Source organism: Solea solea, chromosome 18 (genome assembly GCF_958295425.1).
Source record: "Solea solea chromosome 18, fSolSol10.1, whole genome shotgun sequence".
Lineage (NCBI taxonomy): Eukaryota > Metazoa > Chordata > Actinopteri > Pleuronectiformes > Soleidae > Solea > Solea solea.
In genome coordinates, this window is record NC_081151.1 from 22,883,214 (window position 1) to 22,903,626 (window position 20,413).

Here is a 20,413-nt window from a genome sequence, read left to right on the forward strand (position 1 = left end):
TCCATCAGGACGTTCACATGAAAACCTTTGTTCATGTGTACCGCAGTGACACAAAGTGACCACACGAGGCAGCAGTAGACCAGCAGCTCCTGTGTCCCTGTGAGCTAAAATCACTGATTTTCTCTATGGACTTTGGTGTGGGAGAGTGAGTGGTTTACAAACCTAGTTTTCCAGCTAGAAAAGATTGTGTAAGGGCAAGATAAAGCACCAAACACAATCTTATATCCGTATAATAGTTTGGTTATAAATAATGAGATGTTTAATGTGAGTTCTAGTACAGTCTACTATCTCGTACATCTGCACTGCAAAAACCTGAACAGAAACTTTAACGTCTAGCCGATCTATTTGTATTTGTATAGATGTTTTTTTATATAGTGTACTTTCAGCTAAACACCACAGAATCCCTGCTAATACTTTTGCTTCTCTGGTGTTTATCTCAGTGAGGAATTGAATTGACTGTTGTTCCTTTTAATATACAAACAAATCTAAGTAAAAGTTCAAGTTAACACACTCTCCTGTCTCTGTAGACCTTTGCTAAAGAAGTCCACTCTGATCGTGCTTGTGTGTGTGTGTGTGACCTGACGTGACCGTCCTCATGAGGGTGAAGGTTCACCAGCGTTTCCTCACACATCTGCACATCTGTGGCCTGGATCTCTGTCAGAGACTTCACTTTCCCAACGCCTGAAACACTGTGACACACTTGTGATTCCACTGCTGCTGTGTCTCACAGGACCATCCTGAGAGACATGGAGTCTCTGGTAGGACAGTGACGAAGGATCATTTCAGGTTCCTCAGTCTTTGACTTGACGGTGCTTTGTTTTCTGTCCACAATCGCTTCTCATTCTTAATCTTCTGGCTCCTCCCTCCTTGACGGTCGCCACTGCAGATCAGCTGCCTCCATTGTGTCCTCATGTCCTCCTTCACAACATCCGTAAACCTCCTCTGCATTTGACCAAACCATCTCAACCTCGACTCTCTTACTTGACCTCCAAACCGTTAAACCTGAGCTGCTCAATCCTAATCCTGTCCATCCTGGTCACCTTCAACCAACATCTCAGCATCTTCAGCTCCGGCACCTCCTGTCTCTCCAAGCCAAACATCACAGCAGGTTTCTGCACCTTCTTGTAGACCTCGCTCATGCACTGTCCATTGCTTTGGATGCTTCATCAGCTGATGTAGTTTCGTTGTGTTCGCTGGTTTTGAAATGTTCACCTCTGTGTCAGGTTGTTACCGTCCAGAAGTCATGGATGAGGTTTGGCTCTCTCTGGGGGGAGGGGTGTGTTCAAAGCAGGAGGAAGTTGGCAGTTGATCAAGGGTCAAGGTAAGGAACAGGTGCAGCAGCTGATTGGTTGGTCAAACAGAAGATACTGAGAGAACGCCGGCATACATCTGTCGCATTTCTTCTCCAAACAATGCCAACGTTGGCACTGCAAACACTGGTGCCCTCAGGAGGTCACCTACCGAGTTTGAGGAACAGTTATGGGATTAAAAGACAGGCTGATGTTGTACGATTTCTAGAAAGTGGGTTGACCTTCATGTGGAGGATAAAGCAGTAGAAAACATCACCCTTGTTTTCTTTTGGGAGAATGATAGTCCGTTGTCGTCGTCGTCTTCTTGTGTTTTGGAGTTTGTGTGCAGTGTGCAAACGTCTGGCGTGTCACGACAGCGCCACACACGTGTTTGTTTCCTCTGCATGAGGACGCCTTCATGGAACTGTGCCCTGTTTACGGAAACCTTTCTAAGAGTGAAGAAGGAAAGTTGTGTTTCTGTGGACGAGGCTTGAGTTGACAACATGAAGACTCTGCAGCGCCGGGAACAAAGTGCTCTGACGTCACCACGGACGCGTCTCCGCCCACCGAGGAGTGCAGTTAAAACAATAATCGCGGCTCATGTTGCGGCGCAGCCAACATTAAAGAGTTGACGGGTGTTTGTCGGTGGGTGCAGGTCTCAGGTGGTTCAGGTCTCAGGTGGGTCAGGGATGTGGGAGCCGCTCGTTCTCCCATGGCGTGAATATCACTTTCTTGGGAGAATCGAGGGCTGCCGTAAAACCTCTTTGTCACCGCGCCTTTCAACCGAACAATGACTCAGTCCGTTTGCTTTTGTGCCCGGATATTGAGCTGTCAAGACAAGTGGAGGGAAGGGAGGAGTGACTGAAAAGAAGGAGAGAGAGAGAGAGAGAGAGAGATGGAAACAGAGGGTTAGAGAGATAGAGGAGGGGGAGGCGGCTGTGGGCAGAATGTCAGGAGAGGATTTGAGAGCGTTTACATAAGGCCGCACTTGTGCTGCTCTCTCGAGTGCAACATTCTGGATTTAGTTTTCAAGGCTGCTTCAGGTGGATTTATAGCTGCACCCGGTCGTTGCTAAAAACAGAAAAAAGTCCTGGTCCGTTTTGGAGTTGCTCTCTCTCTCTCTCTCTCTCTCTGACAGATTTAAGCCACTTTATAAAATGTCAATCTAATAAAAATCGACACCTGCTCGTGTCTGTGATAACTTTCCTGCGTGCGACTGCTGTTTATAAACCACTCTCACGCTCCCGCACCAAAGCCCATAGAGAAAATCAGTGATTTTAACATCACACACACACACCGGAGTTGTTTTTTTCCACTGCTGCCTCCGTCACTCAGTTCAAATGTCTTATTTTGTAAATTCGGCATTTGAAAAACTTTGTTTATGTTTACACATGTGACACAAAGTGACCACACGAGGCAGCAGTAGACCAGCAGCTCCCGTGTCCCTGTGAGCTTAAATCACTGATTTTCTCTATGGGCTTTGGTGTGGGAGAGTGAGTGGTTTACACACTTCAGTTTTACTTTTTCTCTCATTAAGCCATGTTCTCGGTGAACGGGGCCCAGCACAGTGCAGCATAGCATAGCATAGCATAGCATAGCATAGCATAGCCGGTGCTAATTATATGTCAGTACCTCATAAAAACAAATCTCATGACACAAACTCTGAACTATCACTCTGAAGCTTAGGCTCTAACTGGACACTTGTGTTTCATCACAGCCTTCTGTGTGTGTTTGTGTGTGTGTGTTTGTGTGCGTGTGTGCGCGTGTGCGTGCGTGTGTGTGTGTGTGTGCGTGCGTGCGTGCGTGCGTGTCGTACAGTCAGTGTGGACCATGTTGTTGGACTTTTACGGTCATGGCTGCTCTGGATTTGGCTCGGTCTGCACTTCACACTGTTTACAGCCTCTTATCAAATCAGCAGCTTCTGCCAAAGCATTTCCACTGACACACACACACACATCCTGTCAGACTGTCCACATTTTCATTGGTTACATCACAGTCCGTTAATACATGCTGTGACATCAGCAAAGACACAGAAACAGTTTTATTATCAGAAAAAGAGAATCTCTCCTCTAACGACGCGTTGTCTTTGTTTTCTCAGCCAAACATGTTGCACACACACTTTTTACTGAATTTATGATTTGGATGATTTTTGCCTTAGAAGTTCTCACTATGGAAGAAATTCAAACCAGATCAGGTTTTAATGTTTGATGCAACAATTACTCTATTCATTGATTATTAAATGAATTGTCAACTATTTAGATTTTCCAGCTTCTTAAGTGTAAATATTTTCCAGTTTCTTTGCTCCATAAAAGCAAAAAACTACATAAACTGAATCTTTTTGGTTTGTGGACAAAAATCTTCTTCATTTCCAGGTTTGAATAACATTGTCTGACATTTTCTGACAAACAAATACTCGATGAATGAAGGAAATAATCAGCAGATTGAAGGCGTTGTGGATTAATTCCGTGTCAAAGTCGTTTGACGTCCTTGTGATCGTTCATTTAATGGGAAAAAGCAGCAGATAAATGTTATTTATGGACTGAAACTGTCACAGTCTGGATTTAACGTGGAATTTTCACCCTCAGCTCAACATTCACACCATAGATTTTTCTCTCACAGACAAATTCACAGATTTTTCAAACGTGCAGCAGCAGAAATAGACGTTCACGTTGTTCAGTGTGGGAAAAGTGAACTGGGTCATTTCACCGTTTAAAGACCTGATTAGATTAACTTTGATTAGATCTGCTGTCTGAACCAACCGGGCCTCCTTAGAGACACGAGGTGGTGGTGTGTGTGTGTGTGTGTGTGTGGGGGGGGGTTTGGGGGGTTCCGTTAATAACGTGCTAAATTAACCGTCCCAGCCCTCGTCGCCGGGGGCAACATGATGTTTTATTCATGTCAATACACTAACAGGTGTGACGACGTGACAGGTGTTGCTGCTGCTCTTCATCACAACTCCAGCAAAACGCGTTAATTGGGTCTTTTTCTTTCTTTTTCTATTTTTTTTAAACGTTAACAACTCCTTACTGGTGTGAATTCTCAATTAAAGGAACATTCCTCCTGATTTTTACGTGATTTTTGCCCTCGCATTTCACTGGAAGTGTAATATTAACATCTACATCCATCAGTGAGGAGAAGGCGGAACCAGAACCAGAACCTGGACCAGTGTCTTTGTCTGTGTCCTAGCTCGCAGGTCCGAGCTCTTCCTCCTCTGCAAGTAAACGAAACACATTTACCAGATTGTCATTGTCGCCACAAAGTGGCACAAAGTCACCGACTCACGGCCGAGGATGTGGGAAACACCTGTGACTCAGGAACCTCCTGAGAAACAGCAGTGACTCAGCAGTTTTGTGTTGCTCTGGGCTGACGATTCTAGGTTCTTCTTCCTGGTTCTTCTCCTGGTTCTTGTCCTGGTTCTTGTCCTGGTCCTTCTCCTGGTTCTTGTCCTGGTTCTTGTCCTGGTCCTTCTCCTGGTTCTTGTCCTGGTTCTTCTTCCTGGTTCTTCTCCTGGTTCTTCTCCTGGTCCTTTTCCTGGTTCTTCTTCCTGGTTCTTCTTCCTGGTTCTTCTCCTGGTTCACCATAACATCAGGACTGATGAACATCTGACCAAAAACTGAGCAGTATTCCTGATCACCTGACCATTTATTTATTTACTGAAGGACTTCAGATGATCTTCTCGTGTCGCAGCAGCAGCAGCAGCAGCACAGATTCAATCTGATTATCATGAATGAAGCGCTGCACTCACACACGCAGATCCTGACAAATCTGTAATTTATTCATTGAACAGGTGGAGGCAGCGACGAGCAGATGAGTCTAATGAAAAACTCAAATCCCTCTGAAAAGCCTCCTGTTAATTGGTTGGAGGTGTCGAGTGTCTCCAACCACCACACACACACACACACACGGTGTCCCTGCAGACATTTTCAAGGACACACATTTCGCTCACCAGCGCCCCCTGATGGTTGTGACCTTTAAAAAGTTGATTAGAAAGAGAAAGATTGATGATGATGATGATGAAGTTCTGCTGCTGCTCCAGGTCTCAGTGGGATTCATTTCCTTTAAGGAACGATAAAGATTGTTGTGTAATGAAGGTGTCGGCGGTGGATCAGTGGTGGTTGTGGGTTCGAGTCAAGGCTCTGCTGCTTTACGTAAAGATTGATTTGCTGGTGAAGTGGTAGAAAGACGGTGAGCGAGTGAATGTAACAGTGGAAACATGTAAATACTGAGCATTTGAATGTTTTATTACATTTTAAATGCGACACAGTCAGCATCAACCTGAAAAAATACATATATATAACACATAAAATCATACATTTGACATTTTAACTCCAGTATTTCTAGTCGGACATAAATTGGAATAATATTAGTGAGAATATCAGTCGTTTTACAGGAGACAAAACTGTCGTATTTGCTTTATTTGTTATTTAACGACCACAAAGCGTTGTGCAGATTAATACAATAAAATGCATCTGAAAATCAACTGAGACGAATTGAAAGGCGTAAAAATCAACATCCACACAATAAAAACAAATAAATAAAAACATTATAATGGAGACCATATTCTCTCTGAATCCCTTCTATGTTCTTACTTTGCATTAAAACAGTTTCAGATTCTAAAACATGACCATGAATCTGTAATATTGTTGAGTTCCTGACTCTTTAGAGCAGAGTTGCTGCTGCTGCTGCTGCTGCTTTACTAACAAACGTCTCCAGACCTGCAGGTTGTGAACGTCACCTGCCTGGAGCTAAACTCCACTGTGTCCTGTCTTTACACTGTGAGAACTCTCCCACTGACCGCTGACCTCCACCTCCCCGCCGTTACAGCGCCGTAAAATTAGCTTTTTAAAGAACCGTAAAGCACTTTGCGGCCCTTTTTCCATGTTTCATGTCTGCGTCTCTGGTGTCTCTGGTGTCTCTGTCTCTAATCTCTGGCGGCAGCAGCAGCTTTGTAATCTTCCCCGCAGCCATCAGCCGCTCTGAGTCAGACCCGGGTCATGGGAACTCGCAGCTGCCGCTCCGGCCCCATGCGAGCGCCGTCCTGGTTTGTTTGCTGACGGGAAAAAAAGGGAAAAAAACAGGCCTGCACCTGAAATAATTAAGACTTTCAGTTTGTTCTTGTGGGAACGGTGAAGTTTGTTCTGCTTCTGCTGGAGAAAGTAGGACAGGGTTCAGACGTCCTCGGTATCAGTATTCCTTGTCAAAGAAACCGTGAAGAAAGTAATCATGAGTCTTAACGACTTCCCAGCGGAGAATTTTAAAATCTATACATTACATTTCCACCAAAAAAGGAAATGGAGCCCTTCAGCAAACTGACAAATTCACCGGCGTCCCAGAGGAGACACGAGCGGGCGGAGAGTTCGTCCTCCTGAATTGGGGTCGTTGAGGAGGACTCGGTGTAATCTCTGGCTCAGTATAATCTCAGATTATGCTTGTGTGTGTGTGTTTTCTGTCTCCAGGTGAATGTTTTGCTCGTTTGACACAAACAGTGGCTGCATCTATTAACTCGCCTCAGGTGAATGGAAGCTAATCAGTGACAGCAGTGTGGGAACGCCACTGACTTTCCCACCGTTATTCACCGCTCATGCCAAGTGTGTGTGTGTGTGTGTGTGAGAGAGTGAAGGTGACTCATGTCTGAGTTTCTGTGTAAACTCCACATCATGTTCACGTCTTAAAGTAAAGTGGTCATATCTGAGTTTCAGCTGAGTTTGTGTATTAGCGTGCTCTGTGATAACCTCTGACCTCTGCCTCTCTCTCTCTCTCTCTCTGTTTTCAGCGAGCGTTCACTGTGATGGTGGAGGCGTGGGACTGGGACAACGGCACACACAGCAGCAGCAGCAGTGGTGAGTGAGTGAGTGAGTGAGTGTGATGTAAAAAAAAAGAAGGGTTTTGAACCCTGTCCTCCTCCTCTCTGCTCCACATCACACATGCACGTCCTCATCTGTCCTCACTGAAACTCTCTGAGGGAATTTAATGGCTCAGGCACGTCAGTTTCCATTACTATAGCTCCTCCTCCCCCTCAACGTGGGCGGAGTCGTCATAGCAACGGTGGCGTAAAACTGCCGTGATGTGGTTACATACGCAACACAAACACATTAACGAGTGACTTGTAAAGCGCTTGTTTTGGGTGTAACTGAATCATTAGAATCATTAGAATCAGTGGATTGAAAATGATTCTATTCACAGAATCGTTCAGTAAGAAATACCAATGAACGTGGCCGCGATAGGGCTCACGTTTGATCACTAAATACACCAGACTCCTGTTAAATGTTGACATTTGCTTTGCTAAATGTTGGAGATGAACAACATTTAACATGAACGACATTCATGTTTTCATGGTTTTTAAGTCTTTTTAACTGACCTACACTTCAATATTGTTGGCTTTGAGTCGTCTAATTAGCTTTTCACCTGTCACTGGCTAGCTTGTTGAGCTAATTAGCTCTGAGTTGAAAGAGTTTCAGTAGATGTTTACAGCTGCTAGCATACAAACATCCACTAATTAGTCAGGCTACTGTATAGTAGCATCCACAACTAGCTAAAAACAGCTTCCCATTTTTATTGAATGAGTGTTTATTACCCGTCATTGTTTAGCTAATTATGCTAACATAAACCACACATCTATGTAAACTTGTAATGAATGTATCACCCGTCGTTGGTTAGCTATATATAAGCTATTTAAGGCAACATTAGCTCTGTCAGTTGGTTGAAAGAAGTATTTTTTATGTTTTCAGTGTACTTAAAAAAAAAAAAATACTTACACAGCTGCTAACGTATAAACATTAAAACATATACCCGTGTTAGCGAAGCTAATGCCGTTGAAGGTGAATGAGACTTTGCTAATGTTGCTAAAGTGATAGCACAGAAGACTGTCCTTCACTTTGATCTCGTCGTACTGTTTGAGCTGTAATGTTTAAACATTTGTTTGTTCGGCTCAACATTTACATTATGTGATTTAATTACTGCAGAGCCCTGTGAGCTAAAGTGGAAACACATTCTAATAGGAACTCATTTGTTTTTACACAACCATACACATAATACACACAGTAAATATAAGTATACGAATCCTAGTAACTGGATGAAACTGGAGATTTTATTTTAAAACACTTCCTGATTCTCGTTCCCCACATTTTCCTGCTTTTCCTTTATTCTTCACTTTTGCCTCACGCCAGAGAGCAGGCAGCGACCTGTTGTTATCCAGCTGTGGGCGTAATACGCAGGTGAAGCAAGCATTAATGCTGCTGCTGCTGCTGCTGCTGCTGCTGCTGCTGCTGCTGCTGCTGCTGGAGCCAGAGAGAGTTTTGAAATGTGCTGGACCAGGTTTTTACAGGAAAAGAATCCATGCTTGTCCCATCTGATCCTGATCCGCGGCCTGTGATAGTCTGCCAACACAAACCCTGATTACACCGCACTGTGTTTTTCCTGCTTAACACAAACCTGCTCAGTGCACATTTAATCTGAGGTCAATTAGTAAAGAGTTCTAGTCCAGAGTTAGACAGCTGGTTATTATAAAAAGAGCTGCTGTTTTCACACATTCTTTAAACCTTTTCCTCTGATATTTTAGCTCTGTGCTCTTTGATAGAAGTCAATTCATCCGAGTGACAGAAACATTTATTTAAAACACAATTAATAATAATAATATTTTAGGGGAAAATGGGCCTAAATTTGGCCTAAAAGTTAAATGACTTTGTCAAGTTTTGTCTGACTCACTTCACCTACACTACACACTGTGCATCAGGCGGGCACAGTTTCAGTGAAAACAAGGCTGCCAGCAGGGAAAACACCTTAAAAACCCACTTAACAAAAGACTGACCTTATGAAATGGAACCCAGCTCATGTTGACGCTATCTTAAAAAACATGTTTGCAGCTTTGTCTCGCTGTTCAACGGCCTTTTTCTGGCCGGGAGCCGAAGTTTGTGTCACTTTTGTAAACCACACGCTCTCCTGCACCAAATTCCATGGAGAAAATCAGCATTTTTAGCTGGTGGGGACACAGTAGCTGCTGCTCTACCGCTGCCTTGTTTGGTAAGAGTGAGTCACTTTGGTAAATCTGAAACGCTGGATTCCAAACACAGAAGTCACAAAATGACACATTTGAAGTGAGTGATGGAGGCAGCAGTGGAGCAACAACTCCTCTGGGCTGTGACCTTAGAATCGCTGATTTTCTCTGTGGGGGAAGTGAAAGGTTTTGAGGCTCCGTGGAATCTACTCTAGTGTGGACATTCCCATTAAAGCCAGTGTAGCCGAGTGTGTAATAATCCCAGAGAGTTGGTGACATGAGGTGTGTTTCCTGCCGTGTTGAGATCAGCTCTGTGGCTGTTTATACCTCCAGAAGTTCCCGCCTCTCTCTAAACACAACTGTTGTTGACTCTTTGTGAAGCATCACTGGAGGACAGAGACGCAGCGACCGTACGGGGACAATAACAACGTGCGTGTGTCCTGGACAATTTACCCTAAAGATGCCAGTTTTAAATATAGGGCTGATGAGATTTTCTTACAGTCAGCAAGTCCTGCTGAATCCTGATATCTCCTATTCCTCTGTGACACTGAGCTCCACTGATATGTGTCATGTCCCTAATATGTTCCCTTATTAGGAAGGAATTCTGTAAACCTCTCGGGGGTTTTTTGTCCACACCAAATTCCATAGAGAAAATCAGCGTTTTTAGCCTTTGGTGTCGCAGGCGCCGCAGCTCTGCTTTGTTTGGTCCGTTTGTGTCGCTCGAGGGTTTACAATAACAGAAGTCACAAAATAGCACATTTTCACTCACTCACTGCTGTGTGCGCTGTGATGTGAAATCAATGGTTTTCTCTATTGACTTTGGTGCAGGGAGTAAGTGAGGTTTAAAAACGGTGTAGATATTATCTGGTGTACCCACTTTAACACAGATGTATTTCACAGCCTGAACAAACACGATCACCACTGGTACAAGTGACAAGCTGTAAAGAAAGAGGTCAAAGGTTAAAGTCCAGTTTGGTGCAGCTTGTTGCAGCTTAAAAACTGGTTATTGTTAGTTTTTTTGTATTATAATAATAATAATAATAATAATAACATTAGTGTGAAAATCCTTGTCATTAATACGAGCTGTTCTTTTCTTATGTGTCTCTGTGCCTCCTGCTCTCCCTGGTAACAGTGGCTTCTCTTAGCGCGTCTCCTCCAGCACAGATGATTGGTCTATATTTTTATATCTAATTGCTGGAGATGAGCAGCAGTGAGTGAGTGAGTGAGTGAGTGAGTGAGTGAGTGAGTGTTTCAGGTGGTGGGTGTGGGACTGGAAATCTGTGGCAGTGTGTTAACTCTGCTGTGAGACTCCATAAATCAGGGCGGCATGAAAGCGGATCGTAGTGGGTTTTTCATTGTTTCCTCAGTGTCAAACTTCAGCAGCGGGCTTTTTTATGATCCACAAAGGAATGTGGATCAGATTTCACAGCTAATGTGCTGAAGACATCAAAAATGACACAAGAGGGAACAAGTTTGACAGTTTCATCTCATAAATACTGGAAGGTTATACATGTTTTTTTTATTTTTTAAATAATAATAATCCAATAAAATGTACATTCTTACAGCTGTGCTAGCAAAATATTTTAGTTTTTGTCAATTTTGGCCAATCACAGAGCGGTTCAGAGACAGGGGGCGCTATTCCAGCATTAGTACCAACGACCTTTACTGCAAAGAAACCTAAAAAATGTTGTGTCAGTGTGGGCGGAGCCTTTCAGTTAGCCTTATCAGCTAGATTAAAAATATATACAGTCGATGTAGAATTTTAACTGACAATAAAGTGTTTGTATTTATTGGGTTATTTGTGTTTGTAAGAATCTTTTTTATTGTCAACTATTTGCATATAAATGCTCAGTGGCAGGTTATTTGAGTTTGAGACCCCTGGGCTAAATGTTAGCGTGAGCCATTATCCTGTAATTGCAGCCGGTAGCGACAGTCGGCGCTCTTCAGCAAACATTGCGTGTAACGTCTTAATTGATTGAGAATTTAAAGGTGTTTTTGTGCCCCTGTCTGTGACAGTGAGTACTGCACTCGACACCATTAGCAGTGACTGCGAGTCTCATCCAGGTCGTTGTCAGATCTGGCAGCCACGGTGAAGTCTGTGCTCCTGTTTGTCGAGAACAAGCTAAAGGGTCTTTCCTATGTCGCCCTTCCTCGTCTGTTCCCCGTCTCTTATTATTTCCGGCCTGGCTCCGATGAAGTCGAGGCTGGATATCCTGAGTGGGGGCCGGAGTGGTCCCAGAAAAGCCCGTCACCGGTTATCAAGCCCTCGCAGACCTCGCTCTTGTTTGTACTTCCTTCATTTTCCTATTCTCCCCCCCGTCCATTTCCCTGCATTTCTTTTCTTCTTGCACATTCTTGGTGGAACGCAGCGATGTTTTGGCCCAGAGGTCGTGACTTCTCTCTGATCTGTGTTAGAAACAGACGTTCCTCGAAGCCTCGCAGATTCTCTAATCACACCTACAAAAATGCAGCGTGTTGTGAGGTCAAATCCTACAACCGGAATCAGCCTTGTTTCCCTGGAATGTCATTCAGGATTTTTGTTGTTTTGACATTCCTATCGAACTGACCTGAATTCTTCACCTCACCAGTAATGTCTTATTTTTGTACTGAAAAAACAAAATCATTGTTAGAGTAACTGGCTATAAATGTATTTACGTTAGCTGCACGTATTAGCATATACACCAACCACTCTACAGTAGCAACACATGCTACCTTTTCTTCCTGAATGTTTAATTAAAAAACTAATGCTGAGTCACAAAGCTGATGCTAGCTTAATCAGCCACTCAGCTAACTAGCTAAGATGACTAGACAGATTTAATTTCAACAGAACTGATTCATTGCTAACTTTATTTTATCTAAGTCAGCTGAAAACCTTAAGAAACGTCAACCAATTTACAAAGCTGCTGTTAGCTTAATGAGCCACTTAGCTAACCAGTTACAGCTGACTTGATAATTAAAACTTTAAGAGAGCTTATCTGACATTTATCACTTCCTTTAAATTAAAAAAAAACAACAGCCAAGCTTTTTTCAACCAAGTCACAAAGTGGATATTAGCTTAATCAGCTACTGAGCTAACTAGTTACTGTTGATAAGATGACTCGACAGTGTTAGCTTGATTTGCTGCCTAGCTAGTCAGTTAGGAGAACTGTAAACAAAGTAATTCATACATTTACTTTGATTTTTTAATCAGCTGAAGAAACTTCAGTCAAGCATGTTTCAAACTAAGCTAACCAGCTACTTAAAACCGTTTTTAAAATGAATATATTTTGAGTAAAATGATGTTAAATTAATGTGTCAGTGTTTCTGTCACAGTGGAGTTAAGTTAATGATTTAAAGAGGTGACTGGTCTTTTTATTTTGGACAGAAACTAATGAGAAGATGTTTGTTTTGGATTGATTTAATGTTCGTAAAATGAGAGAAAATTGTTGATCGCTGTTTCCCAAAAAAGGCGACATTATCCACGTCCATATTTTGCTCTTTTATGAATCAAAGATATCAAACGTTATGTCACAGACGAGCAAAGAAACCAGAACATGAAAAGAAAGAAACAATTGATTATAGATCCAGTTTATTCCTGTCAGTAGATAATAAAACATGTTTATATTCTTCTTTTCTTCTGTCGTATCCTCCTGGTCCAGATGAGGAGCTGTTAATCGAGCGCAGCATCCACAAGGGGATGATCAACCCTGGAGAGGAGAAGCAGACGGTGGAGTATAAAAGCCTGGTGGCCAGTCTGGAGTACACCATCCGCGTGCGCTGTGACGAACACTATTACGGCAGCAAGTGCAACAAAGTGTGCCGTCCACGCGACGACTACTTTGGCCACTATGTGTGCGATCAGTCCGGAAACCGAGGCTGCATGGAAGGATGGACCGGACCCGACTGCAAAACAGGTGAGGCCATGCAGGTGTTAGTTATTCTTCTTTTTATTCTGTCTGTTTCTGTCATTTTTATCATTCCACGTCAAAACAAAGACTTCTACTTTGAGATGTCATCATAAATATCATTACTAGACGCTAAACACACATAATAATACACAACGCTTGACATTATAGACAATTAAAAACATTAGATTCTGTATAACTTGATCAGATAAGTCTCAAACACTCATGACATTGTTTACTTTTGTCTCATTTCGCTTCAATTCAAGAGTTAAAACACAAAACACTGCTTTTCAGGTTTGGATTATGAAATCCAAAACAGTGCCTGTTGAGTTGAGGAAAAATTGATTAAAGTCGACTCGTCTTTGCTCTATTTGAACGAAGAATCCATTAAAAACAGATGTTTTGGGCTCGTCATTGGCAGCTCAGGCCAAGTGTGATGTCAAATGAAATTAAATTTCATGCTTGCCAACATTTCAAACAGAAGTACGGTCACAAGTAACAGAAATGTACTTATTATTATTATTATTATTACTATTTTGAATAATAATAAGAGTTTAAATGTGTCCCTTTCCTTCCCGACAGCCATCTGTAAGCAGGGATGCAGCGTCCAGCACGGGACGTGCAGCGTGCCGGGAGAATGCAAGTAAGTGTCGCAGCTGCAAAGTGTGATTGTGTTTGGTTTGAAGCCTTAATGAGGAAAACACTGACACAACACAGTGATGATGAGAGGGTGAGGGTGTTGATAACATACCAAGCAGCTCTCACCCCCTCACCCATCTCCATCCCTCAGCTCCACTCTGATCCCACAGCCATTGTTCTGCTTCCTGTACTAAAGCTGGCTGCAGAGAGAGAGAGAGAGGCTTGTTTTTGAGGCTCCCTCGTCCTCTCCCCCCCTCACCCTCACCCTCACCCTCTCATGTCTGCAGCCCACATCACCTCTTCCTATCGTGGGTCTTGTTATGGCTTCATTGTGAAGTGTGAATTCTTTCTCGCCTCTGAAACCACTCGCTGTAACTTTATATTTAACTCAAGCCGGCTGCTTTAATTATAAATACTGTATACATGAAAACATGACATTTTTATACAGTAAATGAATCAGGCAGTGACACATATACAGAATCTGGTGTCACTCAGGCCTCATCCTCACAAACAACACAACCAAAAAATGTCTTCACACACACACACAAAACCCACCAGAGCGACTCTGAGCGCTGCAGTGTATATGCCAGGCCTGTATGTGGCGCTGTCACAGGCTGGATCTGCGTCTGCTCAGAGGTTCAGACAATCTAACCCCGCGTCCGTTAAGTCACCAACTGAGAATTCTGGGATGTCGTTCGACACATCGCTGCCCTTTGGCGCTTTTTGACCAAAAAAATGATGTCTAACAAAGTTAAGGGTTAGAGGCGGGGTCTCGAACTAGCAGGGGGACGTTAAGTGAGAAAAACAACCATTATTTATTAACAACAAAATGTATTTATGATGCAAAATTAATCTATAAAAATAACAAAAAACAAAAAAAAAACATGAAATCAATTGGAGGGCCGCGAGTTTGACACCTGGGTTAGAGAGTTGGGGCTATGACATCATTATTTTGGTGCACCCTTAAGGTTTTGGTGCACCCTTAGAGTTTTGGTGCACCCGTAGAGAGTGTTGGTGCACCCGTAGAGTTTTGGTGCACCCTTAGAGAGTTTTGGTGCACCCTTAGAGAGTGTTGGTGCACCTTTTGAGCTTTTGATGCACCCTTAGAGAGTCATGGTGCACCCTTAGAGAGTTTTGGTGCACCCTTAGAGTTTTGGTGCACCCTTAGAGAGTGTTGGTGCACCCTTTGAGCGTTTTGGTGCACCCTTAGAGTTTTGGTGCACCCTTAGAGAGTGTTGGTGCATCCTTAGAGTTTTGGTGCACCCTTAGAGAGTGTTGGTGCATCCTTAGAGTTTTGGTGCACCCTTAGAGAGTGTTGGTGCACCCTTAGAGTTTTGGTGTTACGTAAATTAAGTGTAAAAAAACAATCCAGGTTTCTTCATTTAACTGTGAAATCAACAATGTAATGGTGTCATTTATGTAGTGCACGATTCATGGACTAAGTAGCCTTAATCCACTCAGATTACAACAGGAACTGAACCAAAGAGTGGAGGATTCTCAGAACCTTGTTTCCACATGATTTTATGATGTTAGTGGAAACGTTGTTGCTTCACCCTGTGGAGACGACTCTTACATAATCCCACTGCACGACTCTCAGGTGGTCAGTTTCTGAACCGGTGTAACAGAACCACAACAGAGAGGTTCCAGTGGAAACTGAGCCAAAAACAAAAAAGGCTGAGCGGGCGTTTGTGTGAGCAGGAGAGGAAAGAGGCAGCGGGGAGAAATTTAGATTTGATTACACGAGGAACTGGAAACGTACGTTCAGACGCAGAAGAACACCAGGGCCGTAAAAAGACGAGCTGCACGTGGGTGGAGGGGGAGGGGTTTATCGTGAGGCAGGTTTGATTTAGTTCAGATCTGACATTATATGACACTTTTTAAATGGAAAAGGCCGCAGGATTGGAAGAGAGAGGAACACCCTGGAATGTGCCTCAACATGTGATTCTGAGCGTCTCACACACACACACACACACACACACTGCACAGACAGATCTCTGTGGTTGATTAATCACATTTGACGCAATAAAGAATCACACTAAATCAAAACCAAGATAAAAATACAACAAAAGAGAAAAAACATGAAAAGAACAAGCGATGAAAATAATCCGACAGAAAAGGAAACAAACGTTTGAGTTGTGACGTGAATCTCGACGTCTTCAAACAAACTGAACACGAAAGCGTTTCAACGTTTAAACGGATGAAATCAACTTTACTTTTAAAAGGAAAAACCCCTTAAGCTGATTAAGTGATTACCTAATCAATTGCTAATGGATTAATTGTCGCAGCGCCACTGAGTTTTCATCGTCTGACGTTTTTCCCCTGAAGGCAGCAGCGTTTTTACCGCGCTGTCGTTTGTTTTGTGGGTTTTATTTTTCCCGCTCTGTTGTCATGGAGACGACTGAGCAACACAACATGAAAGTCAAACATTTCACTTTCATGTTCACTCATTTCTGTGTAAAATGAAGGAAAATAAAGTGTTAAAGTTCCTACAGTTCACAGACACACACACTGATACTGTCATTTAACAACATTATACATATTTATATTGTTAAATATTTATATTTAACAAGTTTCTATGGTTTTTTCAGCTTCTTAAATGTGAACGTTTTCTGGTTCCTTTGCTCCATATAATGAGGAAATCATTCAAACTGAATAGTTTTTGGTTTTCAACCTTTTTCAGAATTTTTTCCAAATTTTTCCACATTTTCTGACATTTTTCAACATTTATTCAACATATTTATGACATTTTTATGACATTTTATGGCCCAAACAACCGGATTATATAAATAATAGTGAGTTGCAGCTCTAATCTGTTAATTAACCTCATCTTTATCATCATCATTATCATTTTATTTTTTTTTGCAAAAGGAAGGAATCTCACACACACACACACACACACAAATGGACACAAACACAGACGTCTGATAACATGTGAAAGAAAGTAAAGCACAGATGAGGACGTTCCTGCAGGTGAAACTGCTGTCAGGGTGAGAGTGAGACAGAGGTGAGGTGGTGAGGTGGTGAAGTGGTGAGTGAAGAGTTAAAACAAACACAGAGAGAGAGATGAAGAACGTCTGGCAGAGGGAAAAGTAAAAATGTGTGTTTGGTTTCTTGTTTCTTACACGCGGCGCAGTCGCTACCTACGCTCGCTCGTACAGTACACACGACTCAGCGTGTAGCTAGGCAACAGCGGGGGCTGTGTGTGTCCCCTGGATTTGGACTCGGGACTCGGGACTGTAAATAATTCAGCTCTCACACACACACACACACACACACACACACACACGAGCAGGCCCCTCTGCCCCTTCCCACCGTCCCCGTCCTCTGGTTCTGGGTGTGGTTTGTCTGCGAGGCGGGGGTTTGTGGGCACGGTGGGATATTTTCAGCTCCTGTCGGCCCCCGTGGTACATCCCCCCCCCCCCCCCACCACCACACTCCACCACACTCCACCCCCCCATCCATTGACGGAACAGCAGTAGCACCGGTGACGGGGTTTGTGGGTAATGCCACCCTTGGCCTGTGGCTTCCCCCCCGAAACCATTTCCCTCGCTCTCCCACTCTGCAGCCAGACAGACTGTCCACACTGCCGCCATCGCCACCGCGGCGGCCGCCCGCCTGCCCGCCTGCCCGCCGCTGCCCCTGCAGGGCTGACAGTGAGCAGGGCAGCGCCGCTGACCACAGCGCCGGACAACACCACGGTCACACACTGAAGTAGTAAACAAACACACACACACAGTCACAGTCACTGTTAAAGGGACAGTTCTTGAAGGGACAGTTCTTGAAGACTCAGTCCTTGTCTTCGTCAGCAGTCGGTCGTCAGTTCTGTGAACAGATCAAACGTCTGTTCTGCTCTGAGTGATGAAACCAAAACTATCTGTACGGATATAAAACTGTCATTTGCTGGTTTTTAAATTGCGTCACGTTACGACTTTAGTGTCTTTGTTTGTTCAGAGTAACCTCAGTGACGCAAACCACTTTACCTAATCTACACTCCATGCCAGCATAATCTACACGTAACACCACGTAATCTCATCATTAGACAGACTTTTCTAATGTTTCTGCACCAAACCCCAGAGAGAAAATCAGTGATTTAAGACATTTGAAGTTAGTGATGGAGGCAGCAGTGGATCAACACCTCACACACACGTGTGTGATGTTAAAATCACTGATTTTCTCTATGGGCTTTGGTGCAGGGAGAGTGAGTGCTTTACAAACGGAGCTCAAACTTCAGTTTCTTGTTGGAAAACGTCGCTCAACAATGAGATGAAGTCACTCACACATGTAAGATATCACAGACTGAAGCAGAGTGAGTGGCTGAGATCTGTTTCTCCCTGCCAGAATCTTTGAAACCTCTTTAAGAACCCAGCAGTGATGAGAGTGGGAGCCGCCGCGGGTCGTGTGATCGATCGGGAGCCGCCGCGGGTCGTGTGATCGCTGTGATCGCTGTGTTCAGCAGCAGCAGCAGCAGCAGCAGCAGCAGCAGCAGCAGCAGCAGCAGCAGCAGCTGTCGATGTGTGACAGTCCGGCGACGCTGAGCCTCACACACACATTTGGTTGTTTGGATCCAAAAACAGTCTGAGGTTCAGCCTCCACCAGTCTGTCACACGCTCCCACGGCACGCCACTATATCACTGCTGAGGGCACCACTGTTTGGTCGCCATCCATTTTGAAGTGTTTGTGAGGCGCGGTGGGGGGGCAGGGGGGAGGAGGAGGAGGAGGGGGAGGAGGAGGAGGAGGAGGAGGGGTAGCTGCACCCTAAAATAGCCCCCCGACAGAGAAATGACAGGACAGGTGGAGCAAGGTTACCACTGGCCTTGGAATAACAGAGTGCTGCCATAAACCAACAGATTAGCTAACCCTGCGCTGGCCTCCCCCTCCGAGACGACCGGCCCTCGTTCCACAAACCCGCCGTTAGTCATTCCAAGTCTGACCTCGAGCGAGCGAGCGAGCGCGCGACACAGGAAGAGGGCAGGGAGAACACGCACACGCACACGCACACACGCACACGCACACACACACACACACGACACACGACACGAGAAGAAACTCAGCTGCAGAAATACAACAAGAGGTTTTTGTGTTAACTTTACATCTGAAATGTGAGGATTTCATGCTTTAAGTTGACTTATGTGAGTGATATTTGCTGCTTTGATATGAGATGAGTCACTGATGAGAACACTGTCACACGTCCATGTTGTTTTCTGCTAAATCTTTACCCTGAAACACGATGTCTCACATCTTCCAACAGGAAACTGACGTTTGTAAACCACTCACTCTCCCACACCAAACCTCATAGAGAAAACCAGTGATTTTAGCTCGCGGGGACACAGGAGCTGCTGGTCCTCTGCTGCCTCGTGTGGTCACTCTGTGTCACTGAGGTCAATCTGAACAAAGGATTTCAAAAATAAGACATTAGAACTTAGTGATGGAGGCAGCAGTGGATCAACAACTCCTGTGTGTGTGTGAGATGTTAAAATCCCTGATGTTCTCTATGGGCTTTGGTGTGGGAGAGTGAGTGGTTTACAGACTCCAGTGAGATAAAGACGTGTTGTTAATAAACATGTTAATATATCGTAGACTTAACTTTTGTTTTCTGAACTAAACTTTATTAAAAACCAGGGACTCAAACGTGACAATGATTCACAGCAGCAGCTTCAAAAATACAGAACAAAACACGATAAACTGAGCTTTAAACACACACACACACACACACACACACACACACACAGGCTCAGGAATGTCCTCTGGCAGCTGCAGCAAAGCCATCATTCATCTCGCTGGAGACGTTTTTTTTGTGTTGTGACACTGAATCTGCAGCTCTGACGCTTCCTGCTCGTGCGTCTTAACTGTTTTAATCCTTTATCCCTGAGATGTTAAACGTTTCCTCCGTGTGTGGGTTTTCTGGCCCCTGCGGCGCCCCCTGTGACGTCGGACGGCATTTAACCTGACATCCAGCGCTCCTGTGTTTTCACACGTTGTGAAAGTATTAAATGATGTTTGTCATCACAGGTTTTTATGGCCCCTCTCTCCCCCCCCGTCTCCCCCGTCTCTCCCCCCGTCTGTGATGTTAAGTGCGCCTCTGTGCCTGACTCGGCCTCAGACTCGGCCTCAGACTCGGCCTCAGACTCGGCCTCAGGCTGCTGCTCTGGAGCAGAACACAGCAGAACACAGCAGATCCACCGGGCTTCTGTTGCACCCGCTGAACCCTGGTGTGTCTTTGAGTATCAGAGGTGGCACGAGCGTCCGAATCCTAAAATAAAACACCCGTGTTTGAGGGAGAACTAAAAAGGAACAAAGGAAGGAAAGGGAAACAGGGGGCAGAGGAAGGAAGTATAGGAGGGTAAACAAGAGCACGTAGACTGCCCCGCGTGTGCCGCCTGCTTCTATAACCTGAATTAGACACGCTCACTTCAGGGAACGTAACTCTTGCTCAAGTCTATGACGTCGTAAGAACGTGTTTTCACCGTGAAACTGAAGTTTTGAAGAGTTTCTAAACCACTCACTCTCCCACACCAAAGCCCATAGAGAACGTCCCAGCACACAGGAGTTGTTGATCCTTAAAATGTGTTATTTTGGTGTCGGCTTTTAAAACCCTTTGTTTGGATTGA

General features: G+C 44.2%; 1 protein-coding gene across 2 annotated transcripts in view; it reads left to right on the plus strand.

Moving 5' to 3' along the window:
- The window catches only part of LOC131444681 (protein jagged-2-like), a 51,034-nt gene that overhangs the window by 8,391 nt on the left and 22,230 nt on the right, over positions 1 to 20,413 (plus strand). For both annotated transcript variants that reach the window (XM_058615253.1, XM_058615254.1), the window contains exons 3-5: positions 7,063 to 7,129; positions 12,921 to 13,175; positions 13,749 to 13,809. In XM_058615253.1, the coding sequence (XP_058471236.1) occupies positions 7,063 to 7,129; positions 12,921 to 13,175; positions 13,749 to 13,809 (383 nt within the window). The remainder of the gene's footprint in view (positions 1 to 7,062; positions 7,130 to 12,920; positions 13,176 to 13,748; positions 13,810 to 20,413) is intronic.